Source organism: Sceloporus undulatus, unplaced genomic scaffold (genome assembly GCF_019175285.1).
Source record: "Sceloporus undulatus isolate JIND9_A2432 ecotype Alabama unplaced genomic scaffold, SceUnd_v1.1 scaffold_23, whole genome shotgun sequence".
Taxonomy (NCBI): Eukaryota; Metazoa; Chordata; class Lepidosauria; order Squamata; family Phrynosomatidae; genus Sceloporus; species Sceloporus undulatus.
The window spans coordinates 250,974-270,406 of NW_024802945.1; the positions used below are offsets into that span (position 1 = coordinate 250,974).

General features: G+C 41.9%; 1 protein-coding gene across 4 annotated transcripts in view; it reads right to left on the reverse strand.

Moving 5' to 3' along the window:
• LOC121917527 (zinc finger protein 541-like) overlaps nucleotides 1-18,875 on the reverse strand; it is a 27,241-nt gene extending 8,366 nt beyond the window's left edge. The window contains exons 1-9 of one of the 4 annotated variants that reach the window (XM_042443573.1): nucleotides 18,738-18,875; nucleotides 13,917-14,258; nucleotides 11,740-11,983; nucleotides 7,748-9,518; nucleotides 6,946-7,004; nucleotides 5,366-5,525; nucleotides 3,926-4,093; nucleotides 1,374-1,707; nucleotides 687-750 (exon numbers count right to left, since the gene is read on the reverse strand). In XM_042443573.1, coding sequence (XP_042299507.1) covers nucleotides 687-750; nucleotides 1,374-1,707; nucleotides 3,926-4,093; nucleotides 5,366-5,525; nucleotides 6,946-7,004; nucleotides 7,748-9,518; nucleotides 11,740-11,983; nucleotides 13,917-14,217 — 3,101 coding nt within the window. In that variant the 5' untranslated portion in view covers nucleotides 14,218-14,258; nucleotides 18,738-18,875. The other 3 variants (XM_042443575.1, XM_042443574.1, XM_042443572.1) reach the window with 3 other exon arrangements.
• Between the last annotated feature and the right edge of the window lie 558 nt (nucleotides 18,876-19,433).

Below are 19,433 nucleotides of genomic sequence, written 5' to 3' on the forward strand. Positions count from 1 at the left end.
TGTAAGATTACCTCTAAGAAATTTATTGAGTTGCTGTATAGAGTAACATAGAATTAATACATAAATAAAGCACAATGCCATGCAGACAGATGTACATCTAACAAGAAGCATGAGCTACTCAGAATGCAATCTGCAATGCACAGATTGTTAACTTGGTGACACCTGCACTGAAGCAAATGAGATCAGATAAGGCCTTCTCAATGACAGCACCTGGATATGGAACTCTCATTTGGTGACAGCTTTTGGGAAGAAAATCAACACAATTTTTCTGACAGGCTTTAAGTGCATTTGCTAGTTTCTGGTTTTGCTGTTTTTTTATGATGGTTTTATTGTTATCAGGATAGTGTTTTATTGTTGTGAACTGCCTTGGTAGCCCTTCTCTGTACCATCTTCTGTCCTCATAAACAATTTGAAGTAAAAGCAGCAACAGAGAATGGCTTTCACAGGATGAAGGAGTTAAGAAAAAGAGCTTTCTCTTGGCATAGGCAGGGCAAGAACTGAAGCCTCGGGATAACTGACATAGGAAATCAACCAAATGGTTTATAACATCACATCCTTTCCCCTGTCTCTGGTAAATGATTGGGTGAAGCCCATTTATGTGGATTCCTCCGCTCACCAACCCAGAGAGCAGCAGAAGGTAAGGTATCACTGCACTTGCTTATCAGTATTCTTATCCCCTCACTTACGGTTCTATGCTGATTTTGGTGGTATCTTTCACAAGGGAGAACAAAAGGGCTCCATCCACTCCATCTAAATTGGAAAAGGAAAGACAGAAATACAATGAAGAAAGTAGAATCCTCTCCCACCCTCCATGGGCCTGCCTTAAGTTGACAGCTGACTTGAAGGTGTACACAGACAGACAGACAATGTGTGTGTGGGTATGTGTGTTTGTTTCTGATTGCATATGCTTTCTCTGACCTTTGTGGAATGAAACAGGCAAATACAAGCATTAAGAAAGTGTCTAGGCTGCAGCATCCAAACATTCCCCATTACTGAAAATGAGAAACTGCTCTCCTGAATGCTGACACACTTACATTACTGGCTGCAAACCTAAACACTTTTAATAGAGAACAACAACACTACTCATAATTTTCCTCTAATGCACTCCAGTAGCACACTGAGTGCTATTCAACCTACAAGATTCATCTTCTCATTTCATTTTGGACTGTCTCATCCTAAAGTGAGGGGAGGTGCTTGATAGCATTGCCTGACACTCTAAAAGGACATCAGATAGCGAAGCTGGAAATATCCCTGCCTTCATGAATTCTAGGAGTAGCCAGTCAGAGTAGGCAGTTCAAAGCTAAATGGATTCACAGTCTAACTCAGTATAAGGCATCTTTATATTTTCAGAGCATTATAAGGTCATTACTTACTTAAAACTGAGCTATATGCATTGGTAGTAGCAGTATTTGCAGAGGAGGAACAAAGAGTGTTGAAATATAGTCCTGAACCCTCACGAATGGGGCTGAGCATTGGTGGAGGTGTATATGGTGAGCACTGGACTAAGCCCTGCAGGAGGTGATCCATGAGGAAGACAGGTGAGCGAAGGTTACTCTGGTAGCATCCTCCAGTGCCAGGTTGTATTTCACTGCAGACTAGTGGAGGTGGTGGGATGAAAAGTGACTTTGGGCAAGTCCTCCTCTTCTTCTTCTTTGGTGGCATGCCTTCCTGGAAATCCTTTTCATCCTGGCTTTCCTTCTCATCAGCCTGAGAAAACAGACACAACTCATGGGATCTTAAACTGCTACAGGGAAAAACAAAACCAATATGGCCTGCTTAGTGCCTGATATGCAAATAAGCAAGCAGCACTGGATGTTTCTCACTTGAGACCACACACCTGAAAGACCATCAAGAATCACAGAACTAAAAGGCATACCAGTCCAACTCCCTGTATAATGCAGGGATCTTGCCACTACGGCATCTCTGATGGATGCCCATCCAGACCTCTAGCAAAGTAGAACCCAGCACCTTGCAAGCATTTGCTGAACAGCTCTCGCCATTGGATCTTTCTCCTAATACTTAGGTGAAATCTCATTTCTTGAAAATTCCACCTGTTATTCTACACCTGTCTGCCCCATCTTCTATGTGACAGTCCTCCAGGTTTCTGAACATAGCTAATACATATCCTGTTCTCTTCTTCAGGCTAAACACAGTTGGACCTTAGTATCTGCGGGGGATTCATTTTGGACCCTCCCCTGCAGATACCAAAAAACATAAGACCTCAAGTGGCGTGACATGTGCACAGCCGCCTTGGGAACAATGGGGCTTGCCGTCCGCAGATTTTAAGTTCATGGATGGCAAGCCTGAAGACATGGAGACCCCCACTGTATACCCATCTCTTTCAACTGTACTCACAGGACTTGGTTTTCTCCTTTCCTATGATCCACCAGTTCTACTGGCTGACAGGATTATGACATCAGTGTCTTGCTCCTTTACCTATTGCATCTTTGTTATAGCTATTTTCCAGCTATAGCTATTTTCACTCTCTGCCCTACCATTATTGGCAACTCTGATGCTACCCAGAAACATACAAACGCTTGTCAAGTGATAGAAGTGAGAAAGTGATAGCCTTTTGGTGGGCAGAAGATTGGAGCACTGTTCTTCTAGCTACTGAATTGGACTTTCACTGGGTCTCTCCTTTACTGACCAATCTGAGATAACTTCTCAGGCCATAAATATTTTACAGCAGATCTTTGGGGGATGAACGCCATTTGAATAGGAGAGAGAGAGAACTCTGGGAAACTGCATGTTCCCTAGTGCCTATCTGTAAAATTCTGGGAGGAGGAACTACTGGAGAGCAGAAAGAAAAAGAGGATGGTTGGGTCTGAGTGAAAGGAGAGACCACAGAATGTGCATACTCTTGGGGGTCTTGAAAGGTTTCCTTTGCTGAACAGAAAGTCTATCCCGGATTACAGACATTGAAGAAGAGGGAGAAGTGCATTAATGGCAAAAGGAAATCACAGAACTGCAGGCTTGCCTACATTCTTTATGGTGGTGGTAGAAAAGGCAGGAGCATTGGGAACCCATACCAGAGAACAAATCACTCACAGATAAAGAAAGAAGCCTTATTTTAGAAAGCCTGCTGTGTAAGACTAGTTATGTGGCCTTTGACACAAGAACAGTTTTGATCAAGGGACACACAGGAAGCAGCTCAGCAACAGTAGATTTTGGGTTTGCTAAAGGACAATAGTCATTTCAATGAAGTATTGTGTCAATAAAGACAAGAGAGAGTTGGAAACTCAGATCAACAACTGCAGGCTGTTAAGCAATCACTGAAGAAATTCTGGGACTTGATGCAATTACAGGATTGATATACCAAGATCTGGGAGATGAAAAATCCCCATGCCCAGAGTTCTGGCACAGCACAGTGGTCAAGAGAATGAACTACAAGTCAGGATGCTCAGCTTTGCAGTGATGTCATTATGTGGCTTACATAAGGGTTCATCTCACAACCTCTACGCCACCATCCCTAAGACAATAACAATGAAGAATGCTGGGAAACGCAGTCCAACATCATCTGGAGGACAACATGATTTTCACTCTGATTTACAAAGAAGTAATAGCTGCAAAGAACTTTAAACACTCTATATCAGACCACTATATACATAGGTCAAAGGTATAAAGGTGCAACAATTTAATTTGCCCAGTTTAAATTTGCAGTTTTGCTATAGAAATACTAAGTCAGAGTTCTCTGATGCTGTTCAAATAATGTTTCAAAATAAAGTATTTTGGTCCTCTATTGTTCAAGAACAGCCTTATGACAATACAAACCCCTTCCTACACTCTACACAGGTTGGAACGCTACACACACATCACACAATTATGAAGCCCCAATGCACCTCTGTTATCAATTAGTACATTTAGGTCCTGAACATTTAACATATCTTCATATTATCGGAGTTTAATAACAGAAATCACTACCCACTTTGTCCTCTTGCTGCCGATTTGTAGTTGTTACAGGTACTGAGACGGGAATTACAAAAGGTGCTACAGCTACATCTTCTGAAGGCCTTTTGATTTCAGAAGTAGTGTCTCCATCTCCTGCTGCCTTGAAGGACAGTTTCTGAGCTTGTAAATTTTCTGCCTCACATGCCTTAAAGGAGAGCAAATATATATTTATCTATAAAAATTGTGCATTCTAGCAACAAGTACACTAAATGCAACACTAATTCTTTAATCATATTTTATTTTCAACCTTGCCCCTTTCAAAGAGCTTAAGGCAGATAATAATAATGTATGGTATTTTTTTAAAGGAGAAAGAATGCTCTATGGGGGAAAAAGAGTGTCTCTCTACCATAGCTCCAAGACCATGAAACCGAGACACCTGGCATCTATACTAGCAGACATAGCAGGGCTGTGCACCATTATGGGGGGAGGGCTTAACTTGATAATTTTATTTGATTTATACTTTAAAATAACACCTCCAATCACTAGGGGACAGATTTCCTTAATAGGAAAGAAGTTCAATAATCAATACGAAGGAGTATTCCTCCTGGCATAATTATTCTACATGGGCCAGAAGCCATAGTAGGGGAAACAACATGCCTGATATCACTGATGCTTTCCCTTGCATAAGCCATAGACTTTTCAAAATGTTAACAAAGGAGGAAAGGGAAACAATGCAAGCAGATTGGTTCTGTCTCAACCCACATCCACCAGTCTCTACCACTGAATTAATAAATAACTTGCAATATTTTGAATGTTTTGGATAAATCTTTATTTAATGAATCTACTGTTGTTTATAAAGCTAACTGCCTTGAGCACCTTCAGGTGAGACAGTAGTTCAGTGTTTCTAAATAAATACAAAAATGTGACAAGCAATGTCACATAAGAACAGAAGGCAAGCTATTTAGAGGGAATTCAAGTGCAGTTAGGTACAATCCTCTTGTCATTTGCCCTCAAGTCAACTTATAGTGACCAAATAAATGAGAGACCCCCCAAGACCCCTGTTCATCAACTAACCTCCTTGTGTCTTGCAAATTCAAGGCATTCATGGCTTCTTTCAATCAATCCACCTGTGTGGTCTCCCTCTTTTCCCATTGCTTTCTACTTTACTAAACAATATCATCTTCCCCAGTATATCATATCATCTCAAGATATGTCCCAAATATGAACTTTTGGTATGTCCAAGTATGAAATGTCCAAAGCCCCAGTTTAGTAATCTTGGGGACTTACTCAAGGCCATCCAGTGTGTCTTGTGGCCACAGCAGGGATTCAGACTTGGTATCCCTTATTAAGACAAACATTATACGGTACTCCTTTGTTATATAATACAAACAAATCTCCTTGTTATAGCAACTTTATATGAACGATCAGCACTGGGAATAACCTTTATTCATTTACCAGAGTTTGGTTTCTATTTTACCTGCTGGTTTTCCTTCATTGGTGGAGGCCGCCACTGCTCACTATAGAAACACATATGACTGTTCAGGCCCCTCTCAGTATAAAAGAGCTGACTGCAGGTTGTGCAAACAAAGTTGCTTCCATGCTCACTCTTGTCTCCAGGATCTCCCTCAGTCTTACCACTGATGGGAAAAGATGATGCATAAAGAGATGAGAAAACATATTACGAAGCCTGAATTTTCACTGTTTTGTACTTTACACTCAGCCCATGTTGTATGCGTATTTACGTTTTCTGCTTGAGGGTGTGTTTTATATTTGTCTTGAAATGAATTTCCGCAGTTCATTTACCTGCAAACTGTTTTATCTAGAGAAGAAAAACCCAATGGGATATCGTATACAAGTAAATGCTGTTGGAAACATAATGGCTGGAAGTCAAAGAGCTCCTCAGGGGCATGTGTCAGCCCAACTGAACAGCTGTACTTATATTCTTTGAACAGCCTCAGCCATATACCATAACACAAACCATTTCTGACACTTTCTTCTCTAAAAATGTTGGCTTGCTATCCCTCAGACAGCCCCTAAGTTTTCTCTGTGCATGTACTATTAAGTGTATTAATAGGCAGAAGTATAGTTTCCCAAATCAGCTTTCATTAGCATGGCAAAGTTGGCAAACAGTAATCTCATATACTAGCATAAACTTTTCTGATTAGCTTTTCACAAAGCCATTGCCTCTGGCATCCCATCTCTGACTTATAAGATACTGTTATAGGCTTATATCTCCAGGGTTGACATCCTCTGCCTGGTCCTGATGAATTTGCATTTAAAAGAGAGCTGGTCTAGTAATTTATTAAACACTTTCTCTCTTTCTCTCTCCCTGCACACCATGTTTCAGATAGTTCTTTTTGTTAGTGTGTTTCAGTATAAAATGGGAAAGAAAAAGAAGTCGTGTGGCATTTTAAAGACTAACCAGCAATTCTAGACACTTCAAAATGACTTGAACAAGACATTTTTGAAACGGTGTCAGAGAAAACCAAGTATATGTCTCAGCCTTTATCCTGGCATGGGACAAAGGGTCTGTGCTTTTTAGGCAGAAGCTAATCAATATAAAGTTTTCAGTTCCAAACAATACGCTCTCACCTGTTTCAGTTTTGTATTTAAACATGCTAAACTTTCCTTACACCTAAATACTCCCAAACTTTATATATAGGTTGTGTGTAAAGTAAAGAAGAAAAAAGACAGCAATCTCAAGCACCCATAGATGTCCAAAGGACTATCCCCTTTTTGTGATCTTCCTTAATGGAAATTCTAAGAGGTTGCCAGATTTGGGGAACTGGTTAAAAAAACCCCACCTGTGTGGTCCAAATTTTATCACAACTACTATCTCTGTGTTTATCCCAAATAGCACAGCAATATAAATAAGGCAATGTCTTTTAGTGCACCAATTTTTCAGCTGACAAGCATGATCCCAGCAAACTCCTAACTAAATGAAAATACGTAAAGCACATGTGTATGTAACTCCCATTACCGCTGCATAAATGGATGCCTAGCAAATAAAAGCACATGCTCCATCTATTTTAGGCACTATTAAAACATCATGCTTACCATCCAGGAGAAAAGTGTTCTTCCCTCACTGCATTAGTATAACTGTAGATATTTCCACCCTGTGTTGGAGGGGAGGGAAAAAGTTAAATGCGCTTAATCCTTTTAAAATAAACTTTTCATCTTAAGAATTAATTAAGGGAGCCCTGGTGGCACAGTGATTAAATATCTGTACCTTAATCCTTTAATCCTTACATGTCCTTGCCGATGGACAGATTCTGGAACTTCTAGCCCCAAAAGTAACTTTTCCAAGTACTGTCTATTGCATAAGATGAGCCTAATAGATTTTCTCCATATACGCTAACAAGAAAGTCTGATGACTCATAAAGTTTGACGGACTTTTAAGGGTAGTAACCATGTTCTCTCCAGATATTCTTAGACTAAGAGGCTGCATCGACACTGCAGAAATAATGCCGTTTGACACCAGTTTAACTACCATGGTTCAGTGCTATGGAATTCTCAGATTTGTAGTTTTATGACATATTTAGGTTCCTTCACCAAGGCCTCTGGTGCCTCAACAAACTACAAATCCCAAGATTCCTTATCACTGAGCCATGCTAGTGAAAGTGGTGTCAAACCGCAGTATTTCGGCAATGCAGACGTAGCCTAACATTTCCAGTCTTTCTTAAAACTGGCTGTGCTGGCTAAGGTTTCTCGAACATGGAAACCAACAGCACTTGGAGGGTTGCATGATCCCCAGCCCTGATATAAACAACAGAGAATAGCACTCTTTGCTTTTGCTTAAGTTCTTTTTTAAAATATGAATCCTTTTTTAAATTTTATAAAGAGAGTTATTTAAACATACCTGAATTCTGTTGAAAATAGGCAGCTTTGCCTTCCCTCTGGCCCCATTGTCAAATGAGGTACTAGGCAAGGAGAAGGATGCCATGGCCACTTGACTGGGAGAAGCTACAGAAGACACGTCGAACTTTGGCTTCTCTTTCCGACGGGGTCTACCACATCGAGAATGCCCTTTGCCTCCTGATTCTTTGGTAGAAGCTTTGCTCTTCTCTTTCTTCCTTGATCCAGGAGAGCCATTCTCTAACTGGCTCAGTTTCCCATAAGTGTGGTTTCCTGGAGTGGATTCATACATTAGTGACTGGCTAGGGTTAGAGAAGTCTTTGAATCCCAGGCATCCTGCCTTCAAGGTCCTGGCCTGCTTTGCATGAGAAATGCTGTCCGAGTTTACAGGTTGTACAGAAAATGGCTGAAAGGGCTGCAGAACAGTAGCTGAGTGCTGCCCTTCTTTTTCACTTTCAGATGGGAAGTCCTTCTGAAATTGGGCCAAGGCCTTTTTTGCATGTATAGGAGATTGTTCCCTTTCTGTTGGTTCTGTAACTGAGTGAAGTAAATCAGTCTGCTGCTGCTGCAACATGCTCTGGTGTGGTTTCGCTACTACCTGCTCAGTCTCCCCAACTACTAGCTGCGATGGAGCAGAAATCTGGGTGTGAGACACGATGTGCTGAGATTTGGTGATCCTCTGGAACAGGTGACTCTGAACTTGTAGTTTGTCCTGGTTCACAGAAGATTCTTGCGATTTCATAAACAGTTGCCTGAAGACTGGCCCTGTTTCACTCTTCTGCAGAACACCTTGCTGTGGAGCATCTGGAAACCTTGTTCCTGACCTAAAAGTCTCTTCAAAGCCACTGAGCTTTGGCTCCCCAGAGATTTCCCCTTGTGTTTTTAAGAGTGGGCTGAAGGATAAAACATCTGGATGGTCAATGTTATGTGACAAAGAATCAAAAGCAGGGGAAGTCCCCCCAACTCCTTGTGAAATGTCTTGACCTGAAGCAGATGACATCTGAGCAACATAAACACCACTGCCTTTGCTTTTGGTGCAAGCTGGTGGCACATTTCTAACCCACTGGAAGCTGCCGCTTGACTGGTGAGAAGTAGCAGGAATCTTTTGGCCTCTGAATAACGGGAAATGAGGAATACCACTGTTTGACCAATACTCCATGGGTGTGGCTTCTAAAGGGAAGGGAGGGTCTGAATGTGGCTGTCGGTCTGGCAAATTTGTGTTCTCTGCTGGCCCAAGTACAGATACATTTCCAGGATTAATGATGGTATAGAAACTGGAAGACGTTGTATTCTTTTGACAAGAATAAAGTTCCTTCATTTCTGTATCACCTGTGGTTTCCATGAGCATAGCAGAACTTGTGGGAACACAGGAAATCTGCCCACAAAGGGAGGTGCAAGCTTGCAAGGATCTCCTGGAGTTTGGTTCATTCTGTCCCACCGAGGGTGAAGAAGCGGGTGGAAACTTCTGGCCAACAAAGTTACTGACAATACACCTCAACAAGTCTCTGTTGGCCAAGAGGAAATCATTAGGGGCTTGAGGTTCAGGATGAACAGCCAGTCTCTCTGCAGTTCTAGTGTTGTTGGATCCCATCTGGATTCGGGACTCATGTGGAGAAGGGGCACCTTCAGAAGCATCATCATCCTTTAACAACTTCAAACCATGGTGCATTTCATAATGCCGCCGAAGAGACCGATGGTCTGAGTAACTCTTATTGCAACCTTGTTCTATGCACATGAACGGCTTTGTTTTTTGGTGGGTTAGCATGTGACCACTCCTAAAGTTTTGGGGAAAGAATTGATACAATCTTTTAAAAATGCCAGCATTGGAGAGAGGGATAACCTGAAAAATTATTATTAATCACAAAAATCTCTTCCAATCTTGGTTAATGTAACTCTCATTATCAATACCACAATTCAAAGACCTAAGAGTGATGAAGCATATGGCAATACAGTTAACAAGGTAGATGTGTTCCTGGGTATTACTTCTTTAACAGAAAATTTGGCATCAGACACAGAAATACCATGGAAAGAATAGGGACACATTCCTGCAGCAAAAAAAGGAAGAACAGTTCAAGCATTTTCAGCAAACCTTTTATCCAAAACTAACAATTTACAAATGTGGAATGAAACAACCAGGTCAGGTAAGTTTGTGTAAGGAAAAAGAAGAATTTTGGCCCTGCTATATAGACTACTTCAAAGCTTCTTCAAAAACCATTCAGGAATGTTTTTTTTTAATTATTATTATTTGGTTGCTCTCACCATTTTTCACTTTTGTTACAATTTCCATTTTGATGGCCAAATTTACAAAACTACCGGTACATGTTGCTTTTTTAATTTACCAGGGAGGCAACTGTATCTGCTTTTCTCTTCTTCTGCTGTTCTGCTATCACACATCCTCAGTAATAGATGCTGAAAACAGCTGATGTTTACCTTTCCTATTGCAAGGAGGCAGACATAGCTACAGTTGGATCAGCTGGAATAAAACCTCTAGCTTTATTGACTTGCTTATTGCAGACATGCTGCAGCCATCTGATACCTATAGTCAATGTTTCTCCTTCAACATCCCTCCAGTGCTGATTCTGCTAAGAGAACCTTCCATCTAGACAGAAGATGTGGATAATAAGTGTGGGTTGGATGGCCATAAAAAGACTGTAAAAAGGAATTTTTGGCAGAAGTTCTGTTAACAGAGGTATGTTTATAATTACTTTAACTGTCTTCTCATTAGAAAGGAACTTTGGGTAGTCAGAAACAACTTTCTGAATACAACTGGCCAAGTTCTTTTGGTCCTGAGGTTAGGAAGGGCAGGCAAAATGTCAAAGAAAGAGAATTTAAAGAAGCACAGCCAAAGGAAAGCAGGTTAAAAGAAGGTGATAGCCCAAGGCAGGAAAGGAAGGAACAATGAGGAGTGAAAAGGTGGGTGCACTCTCAGGGGTAATAAATCTATGCCTCGGCTCTATGTCAGGAGGTGCCAGGGCTAGCTCTGCAAATCCGTATCTCCAGATAACTGTCCCTACAAGATGAATCATCAGACAGGGATTTCACTGGCCTAGGCACTGACCAGGCACTGGTATTGCTCTGCTCATCCCAGCTGTCCCTTCAGCTTTCCTAACCAAGCAGGGCTATAAATGTTTTGTGTGGGCAATAATAATCCTGTTTTGTTTTGTTCCGCTATGACCTCTGGCCCAACTTGCATCTCGAACAGTGAGGGTGCACACAACTGAATGCGCCTCTAAAAAAAACCAAAAACCCCTCCATGTATAAAACATGATGCCAGAGAGAAAGGTTCTACATTAGCCTTTGCTCAAGTATGATACTTTTCTAGCTGAAACGAATTAGTAGCAGTATTCCACCATACAAGCCTCCAACTCCAATCTAAAACATTATCATCCAGGCACAGGTTAACCACTCCTGGGGATAACTAAGCCCAGATCTTTGGCCATAGGCTCTAGCTTTCATGGAAAATTCTCTCAATAACAAGATGATGTGTTACTGGAAAGCTACAAGTGGCAGCAGGAATAGGGAGATATTAGTTTGGTCCCCAAGAAAATAATAGGTCAATAGCTTTCCAGAGTTCCACTTTTTTTTTTTGGTTCAAGATACTTTCCCTGTAAATCTTTGCACCAATATCCCCTCAGACAACTACTCACCTCGCAATTCTCTGTGGGCCTTAAATTCTTTCACACATCACAAAGCAACATTAGAAAGCCTCTGTTTCCAAAATACCAGTTGCCTATTCGGAGCTGGAATTCTCCCTAGACTAGTGCTACAAAACCTGAAAACATATCACTCTACTGAACAGTGTGTTCAGACCATAGCTGCAAAGCAACTTCAGTAGCAGTTTTGCCATTTACTTAATTTAAGCCAGATTGTGTCATCCCCAATAACTCAGGAATATTAACTGTGCATGGTTATTTGCCGTGTACAGATGCAAACTGTTTCTACTGGAGCAAGAATTACCCTCATATATTTAAATCAGTGTTATTAGCAGATACATACAGGTGGTCCTGCCGCTTAAATGCTTTGCTGCAGATCTTGCAGACATGCTTCCGTTCCTGGCTGTGAGTCACATAATGCTTGCTAAGTGAACTGGTGCTGCTGAAAACCTTCCCACAGAGGCTGCAATCCAGAAAAGGAGCTTGAGGGGAGCTTTGCTGGTTCTTGCCTTTCTTTCCATTGCCAGAGCTGGATCTGCCTCCTTGCTCCGCTTCTTTTGGTGCTGAAGGGGCAGGAAGCCCTAATTCTAAAAACATAAAGACAACGTTACTAGTATTGGTGCAGTTAATACGAGTGTGACCTAAATAATTTCTGGTTCAAATCTTGTTTACCCTGCTAGGCAGTGTTAGGCAAGCCAGTTTTTGCTTAGTCCCCACCCCAACACTTCTCCAACACACGAATAATACCAAATCAGTTTGCTGTATAGATTCATTAGACAGTCACCACATTCACCCACACACTAAATGCCCAAATTCTTCAAGATCCTAGCTTACTGTTTCATATGTAAGTGTGCTAATTCATACTCTGATTTGTGTTCTCCTATAAGCAGGAACAACTAAAACTCACTAGGAACTATCAAGGTGGAAAAGCTTAGCATTATCAGGAAACAGAGATCTGGTCTTGGTACTCATCTAACAAAATTCGGAACAGAAGAGAACTTCAGACCCTGTCATCTAACTTTGACCTTTTAAAGGAGAAACATGACAGGAGCCTTGCTTTGGATGGGAATAACTCCAGGCTTTCCCATTCTGGTGAAGGAAGCTCCTGGTTGGCAAGGAACTGAGCAACACGCTTGTGAACTATAAACCAGGATCGTGAAAAATGTTGTCTCAGTATTTTGTGGGAACACAGCCAATGCATGGAAAGCACTTTCAAACCCAAAATAGAAATGCTCTCAAAGAAAATGTCTGGATTTTAAATAATGAAGAGGATTTTGTCGCAGAAGAAAAATATCCCATCTCCCAACTATTGCTTGGTTCCGTATGGCAGAAGAAAATGGTGCGCATATGCCAGCCCTGGACCTTGTAAGAGTGGTGAGTGAATGCTACTGATTTCGCAGAGAGTAAGCTAAATCCACTACTATATTCTCAGGCACAAAGATCTACCTGGTGAGGCTAACATTTTGATTTTTCAAAGATATGTTAATGTTTTTAAATGGTTTCAACCCTTCTGTTGTTGTTGCTGCTGCTGTGTGTCTTCCAGCACGTTTCACAAATCTGTCCCATACCACTTTAATCCTAGACTTTCAGCACCAGAGTCCTCAGAACACCTTTAAACAAGCAATCCACATTCCTTGTATGTTTACAACCATGCACCTGCCATTCATGTTTTATGGTCCTTTTTGTGACGAAGTGAAGAGCGATGGGAGTTACTTGGCAAGAGAGGGACTACTCTGCAAATCCAAAGCCAGAACTTAGGTTTCCCTTTTTCTTTTTAGGCTACAGGTGGCCAACAGTGGAGGGGGGTTAGGGCCACTTTTCACTACCATGCATCCCTTGGGGAGCTGTATCAATGCACCAAAGCACTTTATAAAAATGCACATCTTTCCAGGTGATTGGTTTGCCCCCCGCTCCCCCAAATGGTTCAAACCCATGTGGAACATAGCAGTTTTCCTCTGCCCAACCCACCAACATTGTAAGCCTGAGGGCAGGGAACCGTCTAATTAAAAAGACTGTATGTACAGCGCTGTGTAAATTTACAGCGCTTTATAAATAAAGGTTAACAATAATAACAACATTCCTTGAAAACTCACAGATGCCCCTGGAAAAAATTAAATCAAAACCAGACAAAACAGAAACAGAAAGTAATGTCACTTCTGGTTTCAGTTTAGGCAGATTCTCAGTGAATGCTTTTGGCTTTGGGGTTGCTTTGAGTCATCTTGCAGAAGGGAGTTGGAATAAAAATCACCCAATAATTTATTTAGCCCTTCTTATACAAGGATTTTTTATACACTGATTCAAGCATCCATGGTTTGAAAATGTTCAAAAACAGTATACATTTCAAATACCAAACCTTGCTTTTCAATTTTTATAAGGGACACCATTTTGCTATGCCATTATATTTAATGGGACTTGAGCATACACGGATTTTGTTATCCATGGGGGATCTTGGAACGAAACCCCAACGGATAACAAGGGTCCACTATATATGCTACAAATCAACCAACCAGGACACCTCACCGTGCAAAAGTGGCCGCGAATCTGTGTCACAGTCATCTAGGAGTTTAGTAGAATCGCAATCCTTCACCGAATACAAAGACAGTGAGTCCAGGTTGTCCTCCAAAGAGTCGTTATTGATATTCGTAGCTGAAAGGCTAGGATCCACATCCACGTTGTTCAGTCCTGAATAAATCATGTCTCTCATATCTGGGCATAAATCATGGCTGAATGTATCATTACAATCCAAAGCCTGATTCCCTGAAAACTCATGAAGCTGCATCTCAGATTGGAGGGAACCGTCGTCACATGGATACTGGTCCATAGTTGACCACCTTCTCTGCTTGGAGTTTACGTTTCAGTTTGCTAAAAGCAAAAGATTAAGAAGGAACCGTGAAGAACGAAGAGATTGCAAGTCTGGAGTCACAATTATCGGCAGACTCGCACCCAAGGCCCCTTACAGACTGCCCAAATAAAGCTGCTTCGGGTCACTTTGGAGGTATGCTGTTTAAATAATGCATGCATCCTAAGAGTCTGGAAGCTGTGCCAAAGCTGCGCTCCATTCCTTAGGACTGGATTGTGGTTTTGGCATGGCTTCAGGACTCTTAGGACGCATGCATCATTTAAACAGCATCTCTCCAAAGTGACCCGAAGCAGGTTTATTTTGGCCTGTCTGTATGGGGCCAATGTTTACTGAGGATATAAGTCTGTTCAGATTCAGCAAATGTACATTTATAATTAAGCTTCACGCTTTAAATGGCAGATTCGTCAACTGAAGGTTTAGGTGATGAACAGTTGGGAGCCGCTCATAAATGGCACTGTAGGAAGATTTAGGTCCAAAACGCACAGCAGAAATAATCCACTTTGAGATTGCTTTGACTGCCCTGGCTCAGTGCTAAGGAATCCTGGGAATTGTAGTTTATTGAGGCCACCAAAGCTCTCCGAAAGAGAAGGCGAAATGTTTCACAAAACCACAGTTCCCAGAATACCCTAGCATTGAGCCAAGGCAGTTAAACAGTCTCAAACTGGATTATTTCTGCAGTGCGTTTTGGACCCACGTTTATCTACAAATCCTCATGCTGCCAACTTCTTTCTTTCAGTGGGTCTCAATGGGCGCTACAAGATTTCTTTGCACGCAAGGAAAATGCAAGGCATGATGAAACAAGCTAGAAACCGCTCCTATAAACATATAAACTCATGCTTCTTATGCTCAACATGGAGGACATTTTGAAACTGGGAGAGAAGGATGGGAACGGCAAGGCATGCCTTGGAAAAGGAGAGCAAGGCTCCACAAAATGGAGGCAGCATGAGTTTTCCTGGACTTCGGTCCACTTCCTCAGATGCAGTTTCAAATTCCAAATGCATTTGGAAGGAAGTCGACTTAAGTCTAGCAAAGTTCCTGCTGCCTATTTCTTCCTTTGCAAAGGCATCTGAGGAAGTAGACTTAAGCCTATAGAGAAGAAGCTCATGCTACCTATTTCTTCCTTTGCAAATGCATTTGGAAGGAAGTAGACTTAAGTCTAGGCAAGAAGCTCATGCTGCCAATGAGCCCCAAAGGCGCTACAAGACCTCTCTAGAGGCATATAAATGTGGATTCACCATCCTGCTTAAGTCATGCTCAAAAATAAAGGGATTATTCTGAAATTGGGACAGAAAGCTTGAAAATGTAGGACATGCCTTGGGGAAAAAGGAGGACACCTGCCCTCAAGGAGCCAAGGACATCCCTAAGGGTAAAGACATTGCATTTAATGGTTAATGCTATTAAAATTAAGAGTTCATATTCCTAACTTTGGGGTTTTTTGGGGGGAGAAGAAGGCTCTTTAACCCAAAATAGGGCTTTGGGATGTTCTTAGGCTTATTTGTGGCTATGATGATGGTGCCCTAACTGACACAAACTGACAAAAAACAGGGTGGAGGAGGAGGAAAGAGGGGCTGGAGGAAAAAATGGAGGTTTGGGGGGTTGTTTATTGTTGTTGTTGTTGTTGTGCACCCTTCTTTTATGGAAAAAGCAAATTTTAAGAGAAAAGGGAAGGCTGAGCTACTTAAAAATACCAAATAAAGGTATTAAGAAAGGTACTTATTAAGAAATAGGGTCTAAAAGGGGATATAAAGGGGGTAAATAAGGGGGTGCAATTGCACCTGAGAGAGAAAAGGGGCTTCCCTTTTCCTCAAAGGGAGAGCAAAGCCTCAGAAGAAGCAGCAGCACAGTGATGCTGCTTTACCCGTCGTCGCGCGCCTGCGCATGCTCAGCCTTTCTCGCTCCCCTCTGCTTCACTGGCCACGCCCACCAAGAAGCTGGCCACGCCCCCCCGAACGGCACGAGGCGAGGCGGAGAGGGGCGGAGCCTTCCCTGGCAGCGACATCGGGAAGAGGGCGGGGCGGAAAATAATTAGCTCCGCCCCCCGCTATGAAACGCTTTCCCTCGCTCCCATTGGTCGGTGCGGGGTTTAGGCGGGAAAAGTGGGTTGTGGGGGGGGAAGGGAGGGGAGCGGCCGGCCGCCATTTTGTTGTGAATTGGAGAGATAGGGAGTTAGGTAGAGAGACAGTTGAGGGGAATTTAGGTTGTTGTTCGTGAGGGGAATAGGTGCAGGAGGGAAGGAAGACTCAAATCCAGAGCATACTGCGGGAATAATCCAGTTTGAAAGCGCTTTAACTGCCCTGGCTCAATGCTAGGGAATTATGGGAATTGTAGTTTTGTGAGACATTGCGCCTCTGTCAGAGAGAGCTCTGGTGCCACAATAGACTACAGTTCCCATGATTCCCTAGCACTGAGCCAGGGCACTTAAAGCAGTCCTGAACTGGATTATTTCTGCAGTGTGTTATGAACCTTAATATTTCACACATATGACATATATATATATATATATATACACACACACACACACACACACATATATAGCCTCATTAAGGTTGACGCATGAATAAGGTCAAGGACTGTTCCCTAAATGACCAATAGGTCACCTTCATTAAGGAGCTGTGTATAATAATGATGATAATAATAATAATAATAATAATAATGTATTTATATCCCACTTCTCCCTACGGATCAAGACGGGTTACAGAAATACAATTAATACAATATAATACTTAATAAGAACAAAAGTTAACAGAGCATAATCCCTCCCACCAAAAGAAAAACAGTAACAAATAAAAATAGAGATTAAAATAATTAAAAAGGCGAGTTGGAGAGAGGCAATTTGGGGTAAGGAGGAGGACAGTCAGTACCAGAGTAAAAGGGAGGTCTGTCTGGGGAACTAGATACTGTGATAGTGCAAAACAAATGTTATTTTATTTATTATTTATAGTATTATTTATAGTATTATTAGCTCTTCAGCCAAAAGGCTAATAATAAAACATCTTGCTCTCAGGATTAGACCCTGACTTGTATATGGTGTGTGCATTATATACATATATGGGATTTATACAGGTTGACCAGACAACCTCCTCTTTGCAGGACATGTCTTATATTTCAACCTTTCCAAGAGGAATTCTAAAATGTCTTCCATTTTGAGCACAAGCTTCAGTATATGTAGATAGATAGATAAACACACACAGCCCATTGAAACCCATGTTTTAAAAATTGCATTGCTTTAAACTTGCAGTTCCCCACCTTGAGGACCTATATTGGGAGAAAGGCGAGATATAAGTAAATAAAATACAGTTGCCCCTCCTCCCATATCCACGGATTCATCATTATTATCATCATTATTCATCATTATTATCATCATTATTACACACAGATTCAACCATCCAGTTTTAAAATATTCCAAAAAGATATAAATTCCAAAAAGCAAAGGTTGACTTTGCTATTTTATGTAAGGGATGCCATTTCACTAAACCCGGGGTTCCCAACCTTTTTAACTAGCGCAGCTCTTATTTCTATAGCCCCTAAGAGTCCTACCCTATGCCTTACATGTTAATGGTGTTTAGGAGTACATCTAAGGATATAGTCTTATTATTTGATTTCATTCCATTTTTATTTCTTTTATTTTCCTGGAACGGAAAATAAAAGCACAGGTTGGGAACCTCTGCACCATGATGTTTAATGGGACTACTTGAGCATCCACAGGTTTTGGTACCCAAAGGCGGGTCCTGGAACCAAACCCCAGCAGATACTAACTAAGGGCTTATTGTAGTAAGACAAACAAATGGGTCCTTGGACAGAGCAAGCCAGAACTCTTCCTAGAGCCCCAAGATGACTAAATTAAGGTTGCTATACTTCAGCCCCATCATGAGAAGGCAGGACCTCATTAGAAGATGCTGGGGAAGGTGGAGGGAAATAGAAAGGGAGGAAGACCACACGCCAGATGGATAGACTCCATCACAGAGACCTAAGCTGGAAGGTAGAGGATGGAGGGACTTGGAGGCGTCTTATTTACAGGATGAGTCGGAGCTAACAACTGTAATAATGGTGAAATAATTATAATGATAAGATGTTTGTAAGCCACACAAGGAACTCCTCTCCTACCTCCTCCTCCGCTGCCAAGCTGGGCCACCTCCTGAACATTCCCTCCAGACGTTTCTACAGCAACATGCTTAGAATGGATGCCAGGGGCAGAAAACCTTACAAAGCCACAGCAGAGAGAATCCCCACCAACCGCAACAGCTGATGTGTTTCCCTATTAAACCCAGCATTTAAAACTAATCATAATGTAACCAGTGATCCCCAAATGGTTTTGGGCTTCGTCTCCCAGACTCTTGACCAACAGGGATGAGGCTTCTGAGAGCTGACATCCCAAATCTCTTAAAGGGCGCAGTTTGGGGACCACTGGCCTAAACACACAGGTTTGACTCTTGGAGGCAAGAGACCAGGGACCCTACTCAAATGTATCCCTCCAAACATACAGTATATCCTTTCAGGACTCATCCTGTTCTCAAACCACAGGAGGAAAGGGGGTCTTTTCGCAGCTAGAGGATGGCAGAACTCCACAACACACTCCAGAAATAATCTGTGTCGATCCAAAACACACTGCAGAAATAATCCAGTTTGAGCCTGCTTGAACTGGCATGGCTCAGTGCTAGGGAATCCTGGGAATTGTAGTTTACTCAGCTTATTCAGACTTCCCCAGCACTGAATCAGGGCAGTTAAAGCGGCAGCAAAACTGGATTATTTCTGGGGTGTTATGGGCCAGAGCAGTTTCAAAACTGGATTATTTCTGCAGTGTGCTTTGGACCTAAAAATCTCAAACCGGATTATTTCTGGTGTGTTTTGGACCAAAGCAGTCTCAAAACTGCATCATTTCTGCAGTATGTTTTGGACCCAAGCCGTGTCAAAGTGGATTATTTCTGCAGTGTGTTTTGGACCAAAGCAGTCTGGAAGTGGATTATTTCTGCAGTGTTTTGGACTAAAGCAGTCTCAAAGTGGATTACTTCTGCACTGTGTCTGAATCTGATTATTTCTGCAGTGTGTTTTGGGGCCAGAGCAGTTTCAAAACTGAATTATTTCTGCAGTGTGTTTTGGGGCCAGAGCAGTTTCAAAACTGAATTATTTCTGCAAAGCAGTCTCAAAAGTAGATTATTCCTGCAGTGTGTTTTGGACAA